Source organism: Chrysochloris asiatica, unplaced genomic scaffold (genome assembly GCF_000296735.1).
Source record: "Chrysochloris asiatica unplaced genomic scaffold, ChrAsi1.0 scaffold00032, whole genome shotgun sequence".
NCBI classification, from domain to species: Eukaryota; Metazoa; Chordata; class Mammalia; order Afrosoricida; family Chrysochloridae; genus Chrysochloris; species Chrysochloris asiatica.
The window spans coordinates 7,276,193-7,301,363 of record NW_006408550.1 but is presented as its reverse complement, the minus strand read 5'-3'; the positions used below and the strand labels follow the sequence as shown (position 1 = coordinate 7,301,363).

The 25,171-nt window shown below is 38.0% G+C and overlaps 1 protein-coding gene and 1 pseudogene across 1 annotated transcript in view; one reads left to right on the top strand and one right to left on the bottom strand.

Moving 5' to 3' along the window:
* LOC102814294 (chromosome unknown open reading frame, human C7orf60) overlaps positions 1-24,541 on the top strand; it is an 80,011-nt gene extending 55,470 nt beyond the window's left edge. The window contains exons 4-5 of the mRNA XM_006859293.1: positions 19,467-19,581; positions 23,884-24,541. Of these exons, the coding sequence (XP_006859355.1) occupies positions 19,467-19,581; positions 23,884-24,513 (745 nt within the window). The 3' untranslated portion in view covers positions 24,514-24,541. The remainder of the gene's footprint in view (positions 1-19,466; positions 19,582-23,883) is intronic.
* Positions 7,147-9,667, bottom strand: LOC102841302 (annotated as a pseudogene).
* Positions 24,542-25,171: the final 630 nt, after the last annotated feature.

Here is a 25,171-nt window from a genome sequence, read left to right as displayed (position 1 = left end):
GAAATGAAAGTGAAAAGAAAACCCACAAACAAAATGAACAGTATGGAAAATTATGTGGAACTAAGAAACCAGCAACACCACACACACACACACACACACACAGCAAAATGATAATAATCAATTCATACCTCTCAATAATGATACTGAATGTAAATGGATTAAATGCACTAGTCAAGAGACAGAGCAGAATGGGTAAGAAAACAGGGTCCTTAAATACGTTGTCTACAAAAGACACATGATGAAAATGGAGACAACCTGAATGCCCATCAATGGAGGAGTGATTAAACTTTGGTGCCTACACACGACGTTGAATAGTAATGACGAATTTGCGAAACACCTCACAGAATGGATGAACCTGGAGGACAGTATGTTGAATGAAGTTAGTCAATTACAAAAGGACAAATACTGTATTTGACCAATGTAAGAAGTTACGATTTACTTAATAAAAGAAACATATATGACTACCAGGGGAAGGAGTGTTGAGGAGTTATTCATGGCCTAAAGTGTGGTGGAGGTGGTGGTTATGTGCCCTGGACTAAAGTTTAGACACATATTAATATGGGTGACAGGGAAGCAATATACAATAAGAGGGAGGTTAGCAGAGGAAAGATGAAGGTAGTGGGAGGTACAGGGAGGAATGCAATAGTTACAGTGAAAGAAGGTAAATACTGTGAACTCTTGGGAATTGTAATCATTGTAATGAAGCAAAACCTATGATTTGTTGAATGTAAAATTGATGATCTGCTCTGTAAACCTTCACTTAATTCACAATAAAGAGTTAAAAAAAATTCCTGAAAAATGTTTGTGTTAAATGAGTTCATATGAAAGTTGGACAATTATAACAAGGCTTTTATTTCTATACCCTTAAAAAATAAAATAAAATCCTTAGTTATAACTCATGCTTTAAATAGAATTAATGACTATATTTCTAATGTGTTATGTTGTTAAGTGCCATCGAATCAGTTCTGACTCAGTGACCCTCTGTAGGGTTTCTGAGGAGTGGCTGGTGAACTTGAATTGCCGACCTTGTGGTTCAAACCAACTTTGCAATCCAGTACATTAACCTGAAGTGCCACACTGTAATTAATATTCATAACTGAATATATAGTTGAATTTTCAATTTCTCAATTACGTGTCCAAAATAAAAAACAAACCCACTGCTATCAAATTAGTTCTGACTCACAATGACCGTCTAGGAAAGAGAGTTTCTGAGGCTGTATGTCTTTTTGGAAGCAGACTGCGTCATCTTTTTCCCACAGAGTGGCTGATGAATTTGAACCACTGACCTTTTGGTTAACAGCTCAACCAGTGTTATTGACCCCAGTGCTATTAGGGCTCCTTCATTACATGTCCAATGAGTATGAAATTGAGATGTGAAAAATCTGCTTTAAGTAGTCTTAATGAGTTTCACCTTGCCTCGATTGCTTTAATACTGAGAACTAAGTTCTTTATCATTGGCATTTTAATTTTCCAGTGATGTACATAAAATAATGGCAGTGCAGTAAATGGTGTAATTGATAATAACATATGTGGTTGGAAACAAGAATCCTAGTTTTTAAACATCCTCTGGTATTTCACAGTTCCCCTACTTTGCTTGCAGTCTCATTCTTTTGAGAGTGTATAGTTGTAACATGGTTTGAGAGCATGTTAAAACAGAAAAAATAAACAGGGAAACAACTCTACTGAGCTCCAATATTTAGGCCTGGACAGGATCTGTAGTGAAGAATAGGGCCAACGTCTTTTGACTTTTTAAACCTACCATGAAGTTTTTGAGGAAGCTGCTTGCTATTTAAAGAAATATAAAAGGAGCTGAAACTCTGTAATCAGTAAGCAGCTCTCTTGTTGGTTTCAGCCTGTTCCCTCCCTGACCTCTTCTGCTTCACCAGGCAGCAGCTGGTATAGCCACAGGCTGTTGGCCACTGGAGCTCATTCCCTTCTTCCTTGGCACTTTCCCATTCTTTGTGCTTCAGTTGGCCTAGGGAGACAGCTCTGCTGTGGAGCCGCCAAAGTCAGAGCTGGCTTCTTTTGATAAGTCTCAGTGCTACACTGAGTTTTGAAATGGTTCCTTATGCCAAATTTTATAACACAGTTGATATCAATTTTGTTCTTATTATACAAATAATAGCCAAATTTTAGATTAGATAACTACGTGTATGAATATATGTTGTTTTTAAGCGCCCCTGAATCAGCTTCAACTCATAGCAACCCTGTCTAGTGTTTCTGAGGAGCAACTGCTGGGTTTGAACTACCAACCATACAATAAGCAGTCCAGTGCATATCCTACAGTGCCAAATACTTCACAATTGCCAAATCATATTATTTTAATGATTTTTTAGGTGATAGTATTCATGTAGTATTATACACTTACATTGTGAATAAGGAGCTCTGGTAGCGTAGTGGTTACGAATCGGGCTGTGAACTGCAAGGTCAGCAGTTCAAAACTACCAGCTTTTCCTCAGGAGAAAGATGAGGCTTTCTGTTCCCGTAAAGATTTACAGCCTCGGAAATCCTGTACAGGGTCACTATGAGTCGGAATCGACTCCACGGCACATAATAACAACAACATATTGTGGATATTTTCCATTTTCCTTTAACTGCTGTTTATAGATTGTTGTTGTTATTAAGTGCCATCGAATCAGTTCCGACCCATGGTGACCCTGTATAGGGTTTCCAGGGAGCAGCTGGTGAACTTGAATTGCTGACCTTGTGGTTCAAAATGACTTTGCAGTCCAGTACATTAAGCCACAGCGTGATACATGTAAAGTGTCTGGAATATTTCATTCATATAGCAATCGCCTAAATTATATTTCTGTTACTTGAGGACAGAAGTTTTGTTCATAACCATCGTCAGCATCTTTGGATTGTCTGGTACTCAGTACTCAATATATAATGCAGTAAATGTAAGAAAAATAGAAACAACTAAACAGAATTATGTAGCAAGTTTGTGGGTAATTGCTTTACTTCCAAAGAATACTTGTTTTAAAATTTGAACTTGAACAGGGATAGCTTGTGATCCTCACTTGGAAACCTTTGAAAGATATTATTGAAGAACCTTGAGCAGTTAGATTCTTTCCCTCCTCATTTCTCCACAAACTAGTGGTTTGGGGACCTCAAATTAATATGATTTCTGTTTTCATTTTGGTCTAATCCAGCAATGATGGTGGTCACAATGCAGAGCTTCTCCCTAATAATGTTCATAAAATGTAAATGTGATTGTGGAGTAGTCAAGCCTTTCTGAATGTAACTCTCTACCTCACTCAATCTCTAAGCCCTTTAGGAAATGTCTTTTTTCATTAAGATCCACTCAGGAGGAAAGACTGATTCCTCCTAAGTTCTGTGTACTTATTGAATTAAGTGTCTATTGAATACATATTTTCCAAGTTAGCAGCAATTTGGGAAACCTGGGAAGTCTGACAGTATTCACAGTATTCTAAATCAGTTCACCTCTATCTGCAGGCTAAATCACAAGAGAATCTCTTGTCTAAATGCCAGGTTTTCTTTAGGCCTTAATAGTATCAGTGAATTTATGAAAGGGTTAGAGAATTCTAAAAGTCATAGTTGTTCACTCAGTAACTGGCCCAAAGAGCATTTATAATCATCTAAACCGTGACAGTGTTCATACTACTATACTGGACTGTAAAGTTCCATGAGGAGAGATAACCTTCCTTATGAAGGATCCCAGTAAATATTTCTAGAGTGGATAAATCAGTAAATGGATTATTTTTTGGAGGAACCTTAAAATTTATTTTAACAAAAATTCCCCAAAGCTCCAACTTGCTGTAATTAAGTTAACTCTGACTCTATAACATGTTATTCTTGTTAACTGGCATCGATTAAATTCCAACTCCTGGCAGCCGTGCATCGGGTTCCCAAGGAGCAGCTGCTGAGTTTGAACTGCCAACCGTGTGTTTACCAACAGTGCCACACCAGGACTACTGTTTGCCTTGTTTTCTTTTTCCCTGATGTGACCGAAAATATTTGAGGTAGATTGGCACCATAAATACAACAGATGAAAACATTGTGGATGATCTCAAAGAGAAGAGCAAAGAATTTAAATTTAGTACCTGGACTGTTGGAGAAAGGTTTTTTGTTCTGTTTTGTTTTTAAATTGAGACTGTATCTTCAGAAAACATCAGGTATGCATTGCTTAATGTCTGTTCAGACAGCATCTGGCTGCATATATTTCCATGGTCCCATAAGGTTTTGTTTTTTGTTTGGGGGATGGGTGGTTGTGTGTGTGTGTGTGTGTGTGTGTGTGTGTGTGTGTGTGTAAAAAAGGGAAAGCAAGTCTCCTTTTGTTATTTCCCCTTATTGTTTTAAAGACCCCAAACCCAGATTCTTGACACACTAGGCCCCAGGTGGGAAACAGGCAGGTAAGACAGGACATGGCTATGGGCAGGAACTCTCAGATTTTGTCAGGATTAGGGTTGTGTTGGGGGCTGCAGGGCTGGGCTGCTCAGGCTGGTAGAACAATGGATGGAGCATGGTATGGCTGGACACACTCCACTCCTGTTGCCACCCACTCAGCCATCAGTACCCACTTCTCTAGCCTCCAACAGCAGCTCTGACAGCAGCAGTGACAAGGACAGTCATAAGCAGATCTCCATAAGATTTTAATATGGTGCTGGCGAAACATCCAAATCATATAACATCCTATTTCACAGAATGTATCATAGATGTTTAGCATTACATTACCTATATTTAGAATCTACTCTAGTCAATAGTGGTTATGAATCGGGCTGTGAACCGCAAGGTCAGCAGTTAGAAGCTACCAGCTGCTCCGCAGGGGAAAGATGAGGCTTTCTTCTCCCATAAAGATTTACAGCCTGGGAAACCCTGTTCAGGGTCACTATGGGTCAGAACTGACTCCACGGCACACAACAACAACTAGTCAATACATAACAGTAGATCCAGTTGTAGCCAATTTGTGTTTAATCCCGAGTAAAGGTGAAATCAACTCAGCAATTGGCATGTATCTGTTTCTTAGCACTGCCGGAACAAAATACCACAAAGTGAGTGACTTTAAAGAACAGAAATTTATTTTCTCACAGTTCTGGAAGCTTAAGGATTTCCTCATCTCAGTGGTTTCTAAGAGCTTTTAGAGGAACTATTTTTTTGCCTCTCTCTTGCTCCTTCCTGGTGGCTTCCAACAATTCTTGGTATTTCTTTTCTGCTTATAGATGAATCTGCTTCTATCATCACATGGCATGTCTTCCTGTGTGTGTGCCTCTGTTTCTGTAGCTTTCCTTTTATAAGATCTTTTATAAGATGCCACTCAGTATTGTAAAAATATAAAAAAAGATTTTCATACTAAAAGAAACATTCTTTGATGATTACTAGGGGTATGAGGAAAGGGAGAGTAATTCACTGTCTAGAGGGTAGACTCATGTTAGCTGGTGGTGTTGTTGTTGTTGGGTCAGGTGCCATCGAGTCGGAACCGACTCATAGCGACCCCATGCACAGCAGAACGAAACAATGTTCGATCCTGGGCCAACCTCACTACCGCTGCCACACTTGAGTCCATCAATGATGCCACCTGGCTGATCCATCTCGTTGGGGGTCTTCCTCTTTTTCTCTGACCCTCCACCTACCCAGCATGACATCCTTCTCCAGCAATTGTTTCCTCCGGACAATATGTCCAAAGTAGGAGAGACGAAGCTTAGCCATCCTGGCCTCCAAGGAGCACTCTGGTTGCACTTCTTCCAAAACAGATCTATTGGTTCTTTTGGCAGTCCATGGCACTTTCAATAGGAAGAAAGAGTGACAAACTACTTCCGAATTGCTAGTCACTGAAAACTCTATGCATAGCTGGTGTTACAAGAGGGCAATATACAAAAAAGGAGGGTGGCAGAAGAATGATGAAGATAGGTGAAGACACAGAGCTAAAGGGAATAGAGGTAAATAGTGATATATACACAGCCTTATAACAAGAGTGTTCTTATGTAGATACATGGATTTGAGTCATAGGCTGAATGAGTAAGGGAGGAAGAGTGGGACATATATATATATACACACACATACACTCAGACATATATAGCCCACAATGTATGAATTTGAACGTGGGTATTTGTACATGAGTATTTACCTTTCCTACAAATACAACTATGAATATAGGGGCACACACAGTGAGCAAAACAATGAAAAGTTCATAGATATTATCAAACATCTTAAGGCAATGAGTTGCTGAGTCTGGGCACTCAGGACCATAGTCTCAGGAGACACTCTGGTCACTTGACATAACATAGTCCACAAAGACAAGTGTTCTACATCTTACCATGTTCTACATCCTACTTGGGTGAGTAGCATCTGAGATCTTGAAAGCTCATGAGCTTTCTAAGTTGTAGTTACTGGTCTATCCATGTGTAGAAGACAGAAGAGTGTTAAGAATTGAAGAGGATTGGAATCAATTAGTCCAGTAGACTAATGGAACATGTGAACATCAGTTTTCACAACTCTGAAACCAGAAGAACTAGACAGTGCCCAGCTCTCACTGCCATCTTCACTGAAAAGGGATCACATTAGAGGGCCCAGATAGAATGGGAAAACATGTGGGAAAAAAGTCAATATTGTTTTTTGTTTAGTTTTTTTTAAAAAAAAGACCAGGTTTACTGGTCAGACCGAGACTGAAGAAGCTTGAGACTCTGGTCCCTGACCACCTTTCAGAACTGGAAAGGAACTCACCCTCATGACCCAGTTTTCAGTCAAGGAGTAGATAGGTATTTAGCCAGGGGGGCAACAACACTAGTAAGGTCTGCTCACCATGGAATGGTCAGTCATTTAAAATCAAAAGGGCAACTTTTACCTAAGGACAAAGTTGAAAAAGAGATAGAAACACAAATAGGAACCACAGGGAGGGAGCGGAATCACCGTTATTGCATGGAAGAGATTGTAATCACTGAGATGATGAAAACATGTCCTACAACAACAGTCACAAAATTGCAACTTGATAGAAAAATAAATTGCTTATGTTACAAGTGTTAAGTGCAGCCAAGTTGGTTCTGCCTTATACCAATCTTGTAGAGGGTTTCCTAGGGGTACCTGGTAAGTTTGAACCGACCTTGTGATCTAGTACTTACCCTACAGTGTCATACCGGTACTCCATTTTTCTTATAGCAACATGCTAAATAAAAATTGGCATAGCCAAACTTAGGAAGACATCTCCCACTGGGGAGAGAGAGCACTTGCAGTGCAGAAGGCTAGTGCTGCTTGCTGGGGGAAAAAACAAAAAAGAGGATACACAGACATTTTTCATCGAGGAACCAAAAAGAGGGAGAAAGGAGAGGAAATCTTCACCTGCTACCATGGGCTAAGGAGGCGCCACACAGCACTGAGTCGGGCTTAGAGAGTGATGGGGTGACTGGCCAGGAACTCCTAAAGCAGCTCCTGGTAATAGTGGTTGCAGAGCAACAACAGACATTGGAAACATGTTTCTTCTTCTTCACACAAGCCCCTGCCTTGCAGGCTTGGTGGCACCAGCACTTTTCTCTGAGACTCTCCAGGCAGATGGCAATCCAGTCAGGCTGTGTCGATGCCCACTATACATTGTTGATCTCTCCTTCAGCTGTGTAGGCCAGGATAGGGTCCTTGATGGCCCGGGGCATTTGCTGGATGGTCCCAGATGAGAGCCCGGTGGTTATCTGCTGCAGTACTGATGTGGCAGGAAGAATGTGGGGCCCAAGCAATGCCATTGCTTCATGCTCGATAATTGTTTAGCCTGGTGACAGGTGTGCAGGAAACTCGGACATCCAGGATCACCTCCTTTATTCCATCCATGGTCATGGTAGCCAGGTAGTTAGGGTCTTGCTTATTCCAGCAGAGATGTAGCAGTGGGTGATGCTGTGGGTCTTCATAAATGATGCTGCTGTGTTTAGGATGGCAGAGGTCAAACACCATACCAAGCCATCAGTGCCCATGGAGGCAAACATGACCCTGCCACCCCAGACCCTATCTAAATGCAATATCATAAGCCTCTTTGTCATGGGCTGGGTCTTCACATGACCAGACACTCGCTCCAGCAGCTGCCTCATCTCCAGCCCCCAGATGGTGCAAGTTGTATCAATGATTGAAGTACCTGCCAATCAAAGGAGGTCAGAGGAGAACAAAAGTCAAGAGTTGTTGTTATTGTTTAGGATTTTCCAGCCTGGTCTCTGTTACACCAACCCGTCACACACGGAGATAATCGCCACTTATTGCCAAGAGTTCTGGATAGATGCCTTTGTGTCCCGGATCCACATGAGCTTTGTGGTTGGGTATGATGGTCAAAGTGTTTTGGCAAATAGACTCTGAACTCTCCTCATTATCAGGGGTGGAAAACCTTTTTTTTGCTGCATTTTATAACATCATTCAAGAACCATACACAATGATCAACTTAAAAATTAGATTCAAACCTATCCATTCAGTATACAGTGACGGGCAACTTAGACATTGGCTACCTAAAAATTGGAAGAGGGGGCACGGTGCAGCTATAAAGGCACAAGGTGACTGGCTTACAAGTTTTCAAGAGGGACTTCAGTCTCAGAATGTGCAGGGGGAGGAAGAATCCCCACTGAATAGTGTTCATCTTCTCTAGACGGCTCTGGTGAAAGGAGATAAGGAATAGGATTCTTTTGATTCAACAGTGAGTAATTATTATCATGACTAATTTTGATTGTCACAACTGTAAAGGTAGAAGTTTTGTAACATAAAAGGGCGAGTAGTTCATCTTGCATTCTAGGAACAGAGGACCCTAGGACTATCAAGGGAGAAGAACATGAGCCAAATATGGGACCCTAACCAGAGAAGTCCTGGTGTGGTGCTGTGGGTTAATGTGCCAGACTGCAAAGCCATTTGAACTGCAAGGTTGTCAGTTCAAGCTTACCAGCTGCTCCTCGGAAACCCTATACAGGGTCGCTATGGGTCGGAACCGACTCGACGGCACACAACAACAACAACCAGAGAAGTAGCTGGTTGATGACATGGAGATGATGACATAGAGAGATAGAGTAGCTGAGGACTCTAGACTCATGGAAAGAGAAAGGCTGTGTGCTGTGGTGGACAGGAGGCAGGCTTGCAAAATATGCCCTTTGGTTGTTCAAATGATTCCTGCGACTTGATGGCACTTAACAATAACAATGTGATAGCTGGAACTGCACACAAGAAACGCTTGTCGGCCACACATTGCAGTTCATGGCATAGATGGTCCAGGTCGCTTCATACTTGTAGCTCTGTGCCTTCTGTTTGCCATGCAGGGACATGGTGGCGGCAGGATGGGCAGAGAGAGAGCCTAGCCCAGAAGCAGGGCCACGGTTACAATGGTGACTAACCGAAACCTGAACCCCCAGTTTCAAACAAGCTTCGCCACTGTTCAACATGAAATAGTTCAACTTGAAATAGCATTTAAAATATCTTATTAATTTTAATAGCTTCACTGTGGTGTTAACTAATACCTCAGTACATAATCACATGGGGCGTAATTTTTTTGTTACATGAGTGAATATATATGTGCACTTCAGCAAGCATACTTTATAATTTTGAGATTTTTGTCAACTTAATTTCAGATCTGCTTTAGTCTTTTTTTGACTCAATGTGACTAAAAAATCTTTTTGCTGGAAAGCATCCAACTTGGTTTTTTGGCAGCATCTTTGTGTTTGTATTTTTCATTTGTCTCCAGCATAAGCTGTTCTTTCATAGTTACTGTTAAGTGCCACCGAGTTGATTCTGACTCAGAGCAACCCTATATACGGTTTCCGAGTATCGGTAGGTGAATTTGAACTGCCGGTCATTCCTCCCTGTCATCCCTCAGGTAACCCTGTATCACAGTGTGAAGCTTTACTGTCTGACCCAGGGACTAAGGGGTGCCAGTGTCATTTCATGTATTAAATACTGTTGTTGTTAAGTGTCATAAAGCTGGTTCCAATGCATAGAAACCCGACATAGGGTTTCTTTAAGAGCAGCTGGTGAGTTTGAACTGCTGACCTTGCAGTTAGCAGTCCAGTGCTTATCCTACAGTGCCACACCAAGACTCCAATTAAATCATTGTTGTGAGGTACTGTCAAGTAGGTACCAACTCACACAACTTTATGCACAACAGTAAGAAACACCATAACTCAGATGCATCAATTCTTCTATGATCTTCCTTGTTCACTGTCCAACTCTCTCATGCATATGAAGCTAATGAAAATACCCTAAATTGGGTCAGGCACACCTTAATCCTGAAATTGACTTTGCTCTTGAATGATTTAAAGAGGTCTTGTGCAGCAGATTTGCCTAATGCTATAGGTCATTTGATTTCTTGATTGCTATCAAATATTAGTGAGGCATAATTTCCTAGTATAGAAAATGACATAACATAATATTGAAGTTCTGAACTGTCTTTCTACACTGACAATTTTATGTATTCCAAATTAGCCTCACTTGTTTAAACTCAAAGAAAATACTTACATGCTTCATTTAAGTATATAATCTGTCAGAAGTAAATCAGTGAAAAGCAGTGAAGCCTCACTAATTTGAAATTCATAAATATTAACAACTTATCAGTTAGGATATTTAAACTTTTTAAAAAATATGAACCTTAGGACTTTTGAAAAAATGTTATTATAGACATTTAATGGTTGTGCCATCCCAAAGTTACCATTACCCACCATTTGGATATGGAGTTTTATATTGCTGTATTGTATACTATAAATAATGTTGTTGTTGTTGTTAAGTGCCTTCGAGTCGGTTCCAACCCATAGCGACCCTGTGCAGGGTTTCCGAGGGTGTAAATCTTTACGGGAGTAGAAAGCCTCATCTTTCTCCCGCGGAGCGGCTGGTAGTTTCAAACCGCTGACCTTATGGTTCGCAGCCCAATTCGTAACCACTACGCTACCAGTTGTATACCAGAAAAGCTCACCACAAACAAAACGCATGAGTCTGAGTCTGTCTCATGTCTTTCTTCTAATTACAGAAGGAAATATTCTGAATAAAATTCTACAGTTACTAGTGGCTAATAGAAAGCAGCAAGGAACGCTGCTGACACAGTAGTTAAGCACTCCGCTCTAACCGAAAGGTTGGTCGTTTGAAGCCACCAATGATTCTATGGGAGAAAAAGAAGTATGGTGTGATAGGTAGAATTCCAAAAATGCCCCTTCTTGACCTCAAAATTCTTGCCCCTTGTTTATCCAAACTCCACTTTCTAGGTAGTACTGTGAAGGGGTTAATTAGTAGGTATCATTAAGGTAACTAATGGTGTGGCACTGTAGGATAAGTAGTGGACTACTACCTAAAAGGTCAGCAATTCAAAACCTACCAGCCATTTCATGGGGGAAAGATGAGACTTTCTGCTCCAGTAAAGATATATTGTTGTTGTTAAGTGCCGTCGAGTCATATAGGGTTTCCAGGGAGCAGCTGGAAGGTCAGCAGTTCATACCGACCTTTCAGTTAAGTGCTTAATCTACAGCGCCACACCAAGACTTGGAAATCTTATACAGGGTCACTACAAGTTGAAATAAACTCAGTGATACTGGGTGTATATTCTTAAAGTGACTTTACACTTGCTATTGCTGTCAAATGCTGTCTAATTGGTTCCGGCTCAAAGCAACCTTGTACAGGGTTTCCAAGGAGCGGCTGGTGAGCTTGAACTGCTGACCTTGCAGTTCAAACTGACTTTGCAGTCCAGCGCATTAACCCACAGCACACCAGGACACCTGACGTTATACTAGGAGCTGAGAATAACTCTTACCTGACAGCCATCAAGGAACGAGTCCTATCTCTATCCAGAAATTGATTCTACCAACAACCTCAGTGGATTCTCCCCAGAACCTCCGGACAAGAGCCTGAGCCAGCTGACACCTTAATTTAAACCTTTTTAGACCCTAAACAGAATCCCAGTTCTGACCTACAAAACTGTTTGAAAACTAGTTTGTGGTGATTTGTTACACAAGTTAGTAATAGAAAACTAATACACATGGTTCATTTGTTTGCAAAATGCGTAACTAAATTTATCATAAATATTTCTAGAGCATATTTATTGTGTGCATGTAGAGCTATTAAATTTAATCTATCCTGCCATTTTTTATACATATTAGATACAGTAAACATAGTGTTGCCAATAAGAACAAGAATTCATATGAAGTTTTCTGGAATGTTTTCACTTAATTCTTTTGATCTATCACTTGACCCCTGTATATGGATGTTATGAGTTATCTTTTCAGTTTTTATTTTTCCAAATATTTTACTTAGAAGCTAGTTATTTTTGCTTTTCTCACGAAACTTGTTCTCTCCTGTCTCCTTTCTGACAGCTTCCCAGAGAATTTTCCTAAACTGTTAACATATACTTGAAAAGGGAATTTTCCAGCAAATAAATCTGGGGAAACACTAAACTAAAAAAATAGTAAATTGAATTTCTTAGTTATATAGCTATTATTTTATTACATGATTGTAGCTAAAAAGATATAGCTTCCCACATTTGTTGACCTATTGACTAAGAAGCATCTTGTAAAACTTATTTCATGAAATGCACTTTCATGAAAGCTGCTCTATCAGATATAAATCATTAACTCCATGAACCAATTCCTGCCTTTTCTTTTCCTTGTTAAAGCTTGACTTGACTTCTCTACTTAGTGCAAATTATTTAGTTGATTTAAGCAACTTTAGTCATCACACTTAATATTCCTGATTCATTTTTTGTTCTTTATTGACAAAATAATTGAGGGGAAGTTGTTGCAATCACAGCCTTCTTTCAACTAGTCAAAATTTCAAAGATTTGTTATATGTCTGCAAATAAAACGAATTATATGAAAAGTGTTGAGAATGGGTTGTTAAATAAGCAAGATGATAACAAGCCAAGTCTTTGGTCAGAGTGAAAAATGTTCCACTTTACCTTCTTTTTCCTGCTACTTCCTGAAGAAATTATTCAGATAAAAGGAGAAGTAAAATTAATAATTTTTATGTGACCTAAGGTATCTAATAATAAATCTTGCTATATATGTTGTCACCTGGAGCCTTAAAGTTGTCTTTTGAAAACTCCCTCATGAATTTAAGGAGTAATTGTTTACCTATCAACTCTCAAAAATGCATTTCCTTTTTATTTCACTCCCCCAAAGAAATGATAGGAATCAAAGTCCAGTTTGTTTTTTAAATTTATTCCATGCTTCAAAATATAGCAGGGCTAATAAATGAGTCCAAGATTATTCATTTCAACCTGTTTTAACCTTAGAAGCTTTTCTTGAGGTAAACATTTTATAGGCGCACACCATTTCAAACAATCACATCCTTGTTTTTGCAGCATAGGAAAAGTTGTAACTTCTCAGTATCTCCCATACCCTGCCCTGTTGGCCCTTGAAGAGATACTATAAAATACCTTCAGCTCAGAAGAGAGCACTTAAAAACAAACAAAAAACAACTGCTTTAAATTGCATTTTAGGGTAAATATAACCAGAATTATTTTATGGAGTAAGCAAAAAACTTTTGATTCTTATTTTTGTTAGGTGCTGTTGAGCTAGTTGCAACTCACAGCAACCCTTTGTACAACACAAACGCTACCCTGGAACATCTTGGCAATCTTTGCTACACTTGAACCCATTGGTGCAGGCACTGTGCCAATCCATCTCATTGTGAGTCTCCCTCTTTTTCTGTGACACTCTGCTTTGCCACGCATGATGTCCTTCTCCAGGAATTGGTCCATCCTGATAATGTGTGCAAAGTGTGAGACACGAAATCTAGCCATCCTGGCTTCTAAGGAAGATTTTGACTATACTTCCTTCAATACAGATTTGTTTGTTCTTCTGGCAGCGCATATAGTACTTTTAATATTCTTCACCAACACCATAATTCACATGCACCAATTCTTCTGCAGTCTTCCTTATTCATTGTCCAACTTTTACATGCCTATGAGGCTACTGCAAATACCATGGCTTGGGTCAGGTGCACCTTCTTCCTCAAACTGACATCTTTGCTCTTGAACACTTTTAAGAGGTCTTGTGCAGCAGATTTGTCCAATGCAGTACATAATTTGATTGGTTACTACTGCTTCCATGAGTGTTGATGGTGAATTCAAGCAAGATGTAGTCTTGGACAGCGTCAGTATTTTGTCCATTAATCATGATGTTATTTATTCGTCCAGTGGTGAGAATTTTGTTTTCTTTATATTGAGTTGCAACCCATAATGAAGGTTGTGTTCTTTAATCTTCATCATTAGGTATTTTAAGTCCTCTTCACTTTATGAAAGCAAGGTTGTGTCATCTGCATTTTGCAAGTTGTTAAATGAGCCTTCCTCCAGTTCTGATACTACCCTCTTCTTCATATAATCCAGCTTCTCAGATTATTTGCTCAGCATACAGACTGAATAAGTATGGTGAAAGAATACAACCATTTTTAATTATCTTAAGCAAAATTTTACTAGCATGTTATATTAATAATAATGTCTGATGATTTTTGTATTCTGATGAGTCACCTCTCTTTGAAACAGATATTACTGAATCTCTTCCAATCAGTTGGCCAGGTAGCCTTCTTCCAAATTTCTTAGCATAGCTGAGTGAGTGCCCCCATTGCTGCATCAGTTTGTTGAAAGATTTCAGTCTATACTCCATAGATTCCCGGAGCCTTGTTCTTTGCCGATGCCTTCAGTACATCTTGAACTTGTTCCTTCAGTACCATTGCCTCTTTTTTTTTTTTTAAAGTTTTTATTGTGAATTATGTGAGAGTTCACATGGGAGAATATTAGTTTTACATTCATCCTATCATATATCGTTTAATTGCAATGATTACAATCCCCTCAATGCATCATCAAACAGTCAAAGGGTATACACCCTGCAAGCCTGCCCTCCAGCCATCAGCTCACAACCCCTCTCCCTCCCTGGGTCCAGAGTCCCCAACCATTCCATCTCTCCACGTCATCGTCTCTGCCTCCATCTGACATCACTGCCTCGCTGGATAGGGTCCCGCACTCTGCTCTTCTCCCTTGATTGTCCCAGGGACCTCTGCTCCTGGACTGCAAAATCACTCACTCCCGTCCCTTTTGTTACAAAACGTCTACCTTTACATTTCCAACCCTCACAGTCAGTCCTGCTAGCAATTATTCACTGTTGTATGACAAGAGTCTTATCCCCATCTCCTTTCATCAGCTCCATCCAGACAGATTGGAAACCACTCAGTAGAGATTCTGCCTTCCCCCACACCCTTTGGAACTAGGCTCCCTCTTGAAAGCTTGTAAGCCAGTCACTTCTTGCCTTTGTAGCTCCCCCATTTTGGGTAGCTGATGTCTAAGTTACCCATCCCTGTCAACCCTGTCAACCCTGTATACTGAAAGGATGGGAATGATCGTCACTGTAAAGATTTGTTTCCTCTTTTGAGCTACTACATTTATAAGTATAGGTCAAGTTCATCACATTGTAGCAGTTTACTCTTTTTTTCCTATTCTTTCTTCTTCTAATCAAGTTCTGATCATCCAGCCATTGAAGCCAGGTCAAGTGGATAGTATCTGTAAATATGGGTGGGTGTTCTTTTGCATCTCCCCTCACTTCATATCAGCTGGATGCTTCACTCTCCACTCTAGTCCTCTGTGACCATGTCACTGTCTCTGGGCCCGGGAGTCCCCAGGTCTTGCCATACTGCTGGCCAACCAGGTCTCAACCTGGGTTCACACAAGAGTCTATTGAACATGGTCAGACTTAGCTCAAAACTTCATTGCTGTTTTTCCCCCACTTCCCCTTATTGGTGACCAATGTGGTCACCATTGCCTCTTGATGCTATGCTCTCTTGAAATGGTTGAACTTTGACCATTGCTTTTTGGCACAATGACTGTATACTCCTTCCGTCTTTTTTAGATGCTTTCTACATCATTCAATATTTTACCCATAGAATCCTTCAGTATTACAAGTTGAGGGTTGAATTTTTAATTCAGTTCTATTCAGCTTGAGAAATACTGAGTATATTCTTCCTTTTTGGTTTTCTAACTCCCTCCAGGCCTTTGCACATTTCATTTATATTTGACTTTGTCTTTGCAGAGCTTCCCTTTGAAATGTTGTATTCATCTCTTTTACCTCCTTATCTCTTTCGTTTACTTTAGCATCTCTATGCTGGAGACAAAGTTTCAGAGTCTCTTCTGACATCCGTTTTGGTCTTTTCCTTCTTTCTTGTCCTTTTAATGACCTTTTATTTTCTTCCTGTGTGATGTTCTTACATGCATCCCACAGATCTTCTGGTCTTGTGTCATTAGTGTCTATTGCATCAAATATGTTCCTCAGATGATCTCTAAATTCTGGTGGGATATATGTTCCAGGTCATATTTTCGTTCTTATGGACTTGTCAGCCTGAATTTGCATAAGAGCAATTGCTGTTTATAATATGTAAGTACTGGTCAGAGCTGGTAGGCGAAAATGAAACAAGTCTAACAGTATTTCAGTTACTTGTCCTTCAGAAAGTTGTTTGTCTGCAGACTGATCAGTTTACAGTTTATTGCTATATTAGATAGATTTTCCTTATTAGAACAAACTAATTTTTCCAAATACTTGCTTTTCCAATGTTAATATTAGATCAAGTATGATAAGTAACTTCAGCCATTCCTTTTTGGCTGTTTAATTATGTTTTTTTAGTCGTAATATATAATGATAGGTTATTTTATTGCTCAGTCTTTTGGAATAACATTTTGCATGTTAAAAACTAAAACATTATGTAAAACCCTAAGCCATAAAGTTTGCATTTGGCAAAAATGTGCCTATAGCCTCCATTTAGAATAATCTCTGGAGAACAACACAAATATTCCAACAGTGCTGCCTTCAACCACAAAGTTTATTGGAACTATTTAATGAAGTTGTTCTCAATGCATGTAGCACATTCCTTTTGAGCATTTTTAATGGTGGTAAATGGTAGTCTGTTGTGATTGAAAGTTGATGTTCCTTTCTAGAGAGATGTTGTAGTAGAAAGCAAATGGCTCTAATAAGGCCGAGTTTAGTGTGGAAAGAAGATGAAGCATCGAAAGTGTTACTGATGGAACCCCAGGCACTGTGGTCTTTAGTCACCACTCTTCAGGTTTGGAAAAGAACTCACCCCCATGGCTCAATTTTTGACCAAACAGTTGTTGTTAAGTGCCATTGAATTGATTCCAGTTCATAGCCACCCTGTATAGGGTTTCCAAGGAGCACCTGGTGGGAACTACTGACTTTGTGGTTCAAACTGACCTTGTGGTCCAGTGCTTATCCTGCAGCACCACACCAGGCCTCCGGAGAATAGAGAGAACTATAAGGGGAACAATAACACACCTTAGAATGATCAACCATTTGAAACCAAGAGGGCATCATGTACCAGAGGATAAAGTTCTGAAGGGTTAAGAAAGAAAGGAATGGAAACAGGAAACACAGGGTGGGAGTGGGATAAGTGTTGTAATGTTGTGATTGCAATCAGTGGTGTGAAACAAAATGTGTGAGAATTGTAGAATGGAAAACTCAGTTGACAATAGAAAGGTAAAAAAACAAAACCAAAAAAAGTAACTTGAGAAGAGCTGTCTGAACATTATACATGTCTTGGGTGGGAATTTAAAGAGCATAGCCTAAGAAAGGCAGCTTATAAGGGAAAGAGTGAAGGCTTGAATTTTTTCTTCATATCTTTTAGCTTGAAAAATGCTTAATGTGTTCTTCCCCTTAGGTTTTCTAACTCCAGGTCTTTCCATATTTCATTATAATACTTGACTTTGTCTTCTCAAGCAGCCCTTTTAAATATTCTGTTCAACTCTTTTACTTACTCATTTCTTCCAATCACTTTAAATTCTCTACTCAAGAGTAAGTTTCAGAATTTCTTCTGATACCCATTTTGGTCTTTCTTTTTTTCTTTCCTGTCTTTTTAATGACCTTTCTGCTTTCTTCATGTATTTATGATATTTTTGATGCTATCTTGTATCTTGTCTGTTATTCTGTTATTAGTGTTCAGTGCTTCAAATATATTCTTGAGATGGTCTCTAAACTCAGGTTTTCCAGCATCATAGCAATGCATAAACCACCACAGTATCATAATCTGACAGATGAATAATATGCTTGAGCAATAGGACTTTTTTACCAAAGTCGGTATCTCAGACTCCTAGCAGAGGAGATGGTAGGCCCAACTGGTAAACACTCAATCAGTAACTATTTGTCAAATTGCATATATTTGAGCATTTAAGGCTGATTTTTTAAATGGTACTAAAAGTACTTGGATTTTTAGGGAACACTTGAAATATTGTTCAGATAAAAATGTCAGGTTCTTTTAATTTATAAACAGACTAAATCATATTTACAGTTAAATATTTATCATTATCATTATTATAGTATAAATTTCTATTTTTAGAACTTGAATTTCTGGTTAATTGACAGTTCCCTTAGTTATAATAATATTTTCCATACTGAAAATTAGATCAGGAAAGGGTTTTATTGTCTTTGGTAATGGAAAGATACTCTGAAATATGGTGGGACTGCCAATATACTAGCATTTCCAGGTCTTCCAACTACAATGAAGAACAGTAGTTGAAAAGATACTAGTCAGGAAATCTTGGTTCTATTATAGTATTTAAATATTACTTTTGTTTTAAGATTTTAATAATAAAGTTGTTAAGAGTAACCCTAAGAATATCAGGATAACTCTGCATAGTGTTCATTCAGTTTTTCTCTCTTGCAGAAATATTTAAAACACCAGTTAAAATGTGGAACGTGGGTGATTCACTTTTATTTTAGTCATATATGTATACAGCATTTTAATTAGCTTGTTTGAAGAAAAAATTTCAATGTCCATATTACAAAAAGGATATAAGTAGCTTATAAAAACAAATAGAATTTTTTTCAGAACATTAATATTTATTGAAAGCCTAAACAGTTTACACACAGAAATTATACAATTATATACCACTTCACAAAGGCAGTGTACATATTACATTCTACAAAATAACAAATGGAATTTTAAAATATAAAGAATATTACAAATGAGGAAAATAAAATGTACAATAGATAATATGGAGCGACAGGTAAGGTTAACATGAACAATACCTACAGAGGGCTCCTATATTCTTGTTATAAACGAACCACAATTTAGCTCATAATTATAATAGTAAAAAAAGAAGTGCTCCATTCCTTCCAAATAATTTTCTTTCCATTTTACAGCCTTTATTTATATGAGAGAAAGAAACCTGAAAAAATAAAAAAGGCTGAGTTTTTACTACTTTTATTTGTTTGTTTGTTTTTAATCTGGTAACTTTTAGTTTTAAAAAAGTGCTGCTTCTTAGCATGTAATGGGTTTATTATTGCTGTTTATGTGAATTAAAATCTTTTTAAACTTTTCTATTTTAATTTCTAATATGGTAACTGTTGGCATATGTAACCCTATAAGCTAAAGCACTTTGGGGCTTTAAATAAACTTTCAGTGTGTAAAGGAGTCCAAAGGCCAAAAAGTTATAAAATATATTTCATTTATTTTAAATTCTCAGATATTTAATTTTTTCTTACACTTTACTTTTAGTTTTCCTTTCATGAAGTAAAATATGTTTTTAGGTTTCTACAAGCCTCAGGAAAGATCAGATTACTTGATGTTGGCAGCTGCTTTAACCCATTTTTGAAGTTTGAAGAATTTCTAACTGTTGGCATAGACATTGTACCTGCTGTAGAGGTAGGTATGCATAGTTTTGTCTTGTTCAAAGTTGAATATTTTACATATGAAAAAGTACTGTCGTAACACCCATGAAATAGTAAATATATTCCCTGTTCAAAAGATGTTAAGAGATAATTTCTACTTAAAACTACATTTATTTTCTTTGAAAATTTTTGTATATTTAGTGTCCAGCATCATATTTTTCTTTAGGCATGACAGTATAGTAAAATCATTGCAATCAGGAAACTTGAAAGATTTCCAAATAGTTATTTAGACTTCCTGTTTGGTTTGGTTTATTAATGTATTACTTTCTGAAATGTATTGTGATATAGATCCATTATGAAGTGGTAAAAAGAACCAAGGTAAAATGAGTCAGCCAAAACTTTATGATTTCAGCTATTCATACTTGAGTAGATGAAATAGTAGGCTATTTCCCCTGTGTGATGTTAAGTAGTTTATGTGGTAAGAATAAACATTTAATTCACATTTGGCCTGGAACGTTATAGTTCAAGAAATGATGGATATTATTCTCTTTTGAGAACATCACAGTGAGTCGTTTTTGTGATGACCACAGTTTGACTAATTGAAGCAGAGGGGCCTCCTTATCAGCTCCAGGCTTCTTTTATCTTATTCACATGATGCCAGGAGTTTGTGTTAGGGTATTTTTTGAAGATGGTCTATTCAGAACAGACAAATTACTTATTTCTATCAGAAAAATGAGATTTGCTTTGATAACAAATTGATGTTTGCTGATTCATTTTTGCTATAACTCTAGGCACCATATTTAAAAGATCCAAGCCTGACTTACAAAGATGGATACTACATTTTGTGATATGAAACACACTGAATGTGATTGTTGTTACATGCCGTCAAGTCAGTTCTGACTCTTAGTGACCCATGTAGGTTGTCCAAGGAGCGGCCACTGCCTCTGTGGTTCAAAGTAACTGTGCAACCCTGTGCTTTTCCTACAGCATCACACCAGGACTGAGTGTGGCTAATGGTGCCTTAAATATTGCAAAATAAATGGTAAAGATATAGCAACAGAGACTATCCAAAGTGAAACGTGGCGAAGAGGATTTTAAAATGACAGAGTAGCAAGGAACAATTGAGATAATCAAGCGGCCAAATGAAGAGACCTACACAGAGACATATTGTAATCAAATTCCTTAAAACCAGGAGTAAAGAGATTTTAAAACGTACATTCAAGTACTAAAAGAAAAAAAAAATTCTGTCAGCCTGGAATTCCATACCTCTTAAGTATGTATTTTAAAAATGAATATGAATTAAACTTTTCCAAACATATAAAACCTGAAGGAATTTAACAGTAGCAGACTTGCATTACAAGAAATACTAAAGGAGGTAGTCCTTCAGCCAGGTGAAAATATGGCTATATAGAAATGGATGAAAAGTACCAGTAGTGATACTTTATATATATAAATACAAGGATTTTTTCCTATGGTTTAAGTCTCTTTAAAGTATAATTGGCTATTTAAACAAAAATATTATGTACTAGAGTCCTGGTGTGTCATAATTTAAATAACTTTAATAGAGAATTGGCTATTTAAACAAAAAAAAAATTTACAGTAAGTTTATAATATATATATAAAATATATTTTAATAGAAACACAAAGGGTAAGAAGTAGTATATTGTCACTTGAAGGTGTAAACTATGATAATAGTTATTCAAATAACCATTACCAGTCCATTTAGGAATCTTCGTTTAGTGCTATAGGATAAACTGTGGATTGCTTATCAAAATATCGATGGTTCAATCCCACCAGCCACTCCTCAGAAACCCTTTACACAGGGTCACTATGAGTCTAAATCAACTCAGTGACACTTAACAACAATAGCCATTTGAGCTCACTAAAACCTTGTTAAGTGCTGCAGAGTTAGTTCTGAGTCTTAGCTACCATGTATGGGGTTTCCAAGGAGCTACTGATGAGTTTGAACCACCAACTTTGTGGTTAGCAGTCCAGTGCTTATCTATAGCATCACACCAGGACTCCTCACTGATGCCTAGAATAGGTGTACCCTTCCTTGTAGGTGTATGGATATTATCCTATCATTGACAGCTTTGTACTTCAAAATAGATCTTGAATTGTTCCTTCAAACAGAAGATGCAATACCATTTCCTCTTCAGTCTGTCATTCCTGGACATTTGTCTGATTTGAAATAGCCAATACCTGCCCGTTTCAGCTCACAAATACCTAGGATGTCGATATCTATGCATTCCATTTCATTTTTGATAACTTTCAATTTTCCTAGATTCATACTATGTACATTGTATATTACCATTATTAATTCTGAGTCATGCCATATCAGCAAATGAAGGTCAGGAAAGCTTTGCACCGTTCATGTCATGTTATCAGGAAGGAACAGTTCTGGAGAAAGACGTGTTGGGTAGCAGTTCATCAGCAAAAAGGAAGATCCTCAATGAACAGACTGATGTAAAGGCTACAACAGTGGGCTCAAACTTAGGATCAATTGTGAGGTGTAGAACCGTGTAGTGTTTCATTCTGTTGTTTACAGGGTCACTTTGAGTCAGGACTGGTAGGATGGTACCAGACAGAAAATAATTATGCCTAGGATATCTGTCTTCAAGCATTCCATTTCATTTTTGATGACTTCCCAATTTTTCTAGTCTCATACTTCAGATCATTAATGGATGATCACTATTGTGTCTTCTCATTTTGAGTTATGCCACCACATCAGGAAATGGAGGTCCCAAAAGTTTTACTCCATCCATATCATTAAGGTCAACTCTACTTTGAGGAGGCAGCCCTTCCCCAGTCATATTTTGAGTGTCTTATAATCTGAGGGCCTCATCTTTGGCATTATATCAGAGAGCGTTACAGCTACTCGTGTGGTTTTCACTGACCAGTGTTTCTAGATGTAGACTATTGGGCCCTTCTTCCTAGTTTGTTTAAATCTGAAAGCTGTACTGAAACCTGTCCGCCATGGGTGACTCAAAATACCAGTGACATAAATAGCTTTCAGCATCACAGAAGCAGACAAGGCATCACACTATGACAAAGTGACAGACAAATGGTTGTGCCCTATATGATAGGGTGACTAATTTTTATATAATTAATTTGAAAACTGATTTCTTACTTAGGATCATTTCCATAAAGTTTTAAGCCACTGGAAAAAAACCCAGTGTCATCAAATTGATTCCAACTCGCAATGATCCTACTGCTTAGGGTTTCCGAGACGAAATCTTTACAGAAGCAAAGAGCCGCATCTTTATTACCCCAGAGTAGCTGATCAGCTTGAACTACACCAGCCTTGTAGTTAGTAGCCAAATGCTTTACCTACAGCACCACCATGGCTTCCTATTCATCAGACTAGCAATGTACATTCCTTTAGTAGAAGCTGTTTGTGTGGCCATTTGACTAAGTCAATAAAATTTCATAAAATGCAAGTCTGATCTTGTAAAGTTGTGTTACCATTCTGCTTGTACAAATTTTTTTCTGCTTCCTTCATTACCCTGTGTTTGTCTTTGATTCATCTTTATTTCATGGTATTATTTCAGAGTTGGTTTTATATTTGTCCTTTTTTGGGGAGAGTAGAAGTGCAATGTTAAAATGAGTGTAGCTATGACTAAGTATAGAAATGAATGGATCATTTCTGTAGACTCTTAGCCTAATTAAATTTCAAATAAACCCTTGTTGTTGTTGTTGTTGTTATGTGCCATGGAGTTGGTTCCGACTCATAGCAACCCTGTACAGGGTTTCCAAGGCTGTGAATCTTTACCAGCGCAGAAAGCCTCATCTTTCTCCCGTGGAACAGCTGGTAGTTTCAACTGCTGACCTTGCGGTTCACAGCCCAATTCATATAACCACTATGCAGCCAGAAATTTTTTAAAAATTAATATAATTGAAAATTATTTCTAGTTATTTTCACATTTATTGTTGGGCAGAAATATATATACTTTGAAATGATGAGTAGAAATTCTCCAGTGTTAATTACTCCAGCTCCCTGGGTGACACAATGTTTTTCTCTCAACTACTAACCTAAAGGTTGGTGATTCTACTGTGTAACATAGAGGCTCACCATGTGTCAGAATCAGTGTAACATCAGACTGTTTGGATGTTTTATTCTTTGTTTTTTTAATCTGAATTGCCCTTTGAGATTTTTGTGAGTGAATGTTTTGGTTGTAAAAGGCTGCATATACTTAATAATTGACAGGAAGGGTGCATAGTCAAAGCAGGAATTACATAGAAATGCTATGAAGATAGACTGGTGTAAAATGTGCTGTTTAATAAAGTGAAAGTCATTCTGAAGTTCATAATATGCCTTGTTCTTTCCTTTCTACAGAGTGTGTATAAATGTGACTTCCTGAACTTACAGCTTCAGCAACCACTCCAGCTTGCCCAGGATGCTATAGATGCCTTTCTGAAGCAGCTAAAAAACCCTATTGACTCTCTTCCTGGAGAGCTTTTTCATGTTGTTGTTTTTTCTCTCCTCCTTTCTTATTTTCCATCACCTTACCAGCGATGGATATGCTGCAAGAAAGCTCATGAACTGTTAGTTTTAAATGGTTTATTACTTATCATCACACCTGATTCATCCCATCAGAACCGCCATGCTATGATGATGAAAAGCTGGAAGATTGCTATAGAGTCTCTGGGCTTTAAACGTTTCAAGTATTCAAAATTTTCACATATGCATCTGATGGCATTTAGGAAAATCTCCCTAAAAACCACAAATGACTTGGTTAGTAGGAACTACCCAGGAATGTTATATATTCCTCAAGATTTCAACAGTATAGAAGATGAGGAATATTCTAACCCTTCCTGTTATGTTCGATCAGATATGGAAGATGAACAGCTAGCATACGGTTTTACAGAGCTCCCTGATGCTCCGTATGACTCAGACTCTGGAGAAAGTCAAGCCAGCTCCGTTCCTTTTTATGAGCTAGAGGATCCCATATTACTCTTAAGTTAATATAAAAGCAAAGACCCTTTAAGTCCAGACTCCTACTACACTAATTGGAAATACTAATAGAAGTTTAATACTTAAAACCTGGTTTGATAGGAGAGCTGCAAAGTTTACAAAGTTTGCTATTTTTTTCTACTCCTCAATTTTAAAATTTATTCTTATATAGAAAGCTTAAAGTTTCATGCAGTGATTCCTGTCATCACAAAAACCACTGATACTTTAGTATTTAGCACTAAAATACTTTAGAAAGGTACCTTTTTCTCTTCCATGCTATTGTGAAAAAATGAAGCATAATTTGCTCTGTATTTTCCTTTTCATCAACTTTTCACTGTTGACATTAAACCAATGCAATGGAAAATTTTAAGATTTGTAGAAAGCTATAGGTTGCACTTTGATGATTCACAAGTTAAATGTAACACAAATTGCTTTAGCTTGGTGATGCACTTGTCTTTTTACCCCCTAGCTAAATTGTTGTCAGTAGTAGAAAACCATTTTCTGTTTGGTTTGTCTGATGATTCAGTATTTCCTTAACTTTTTGGAATTGGTGATAATTCACTTTATCTTTATTTCTTCCATAAAAGCTCATTTGACAGCATCAGACATTGGGAGAGAGGCTTTCCCACATATATCTTCTAGTTTCGTTAGCACAGTAATAATAAACACC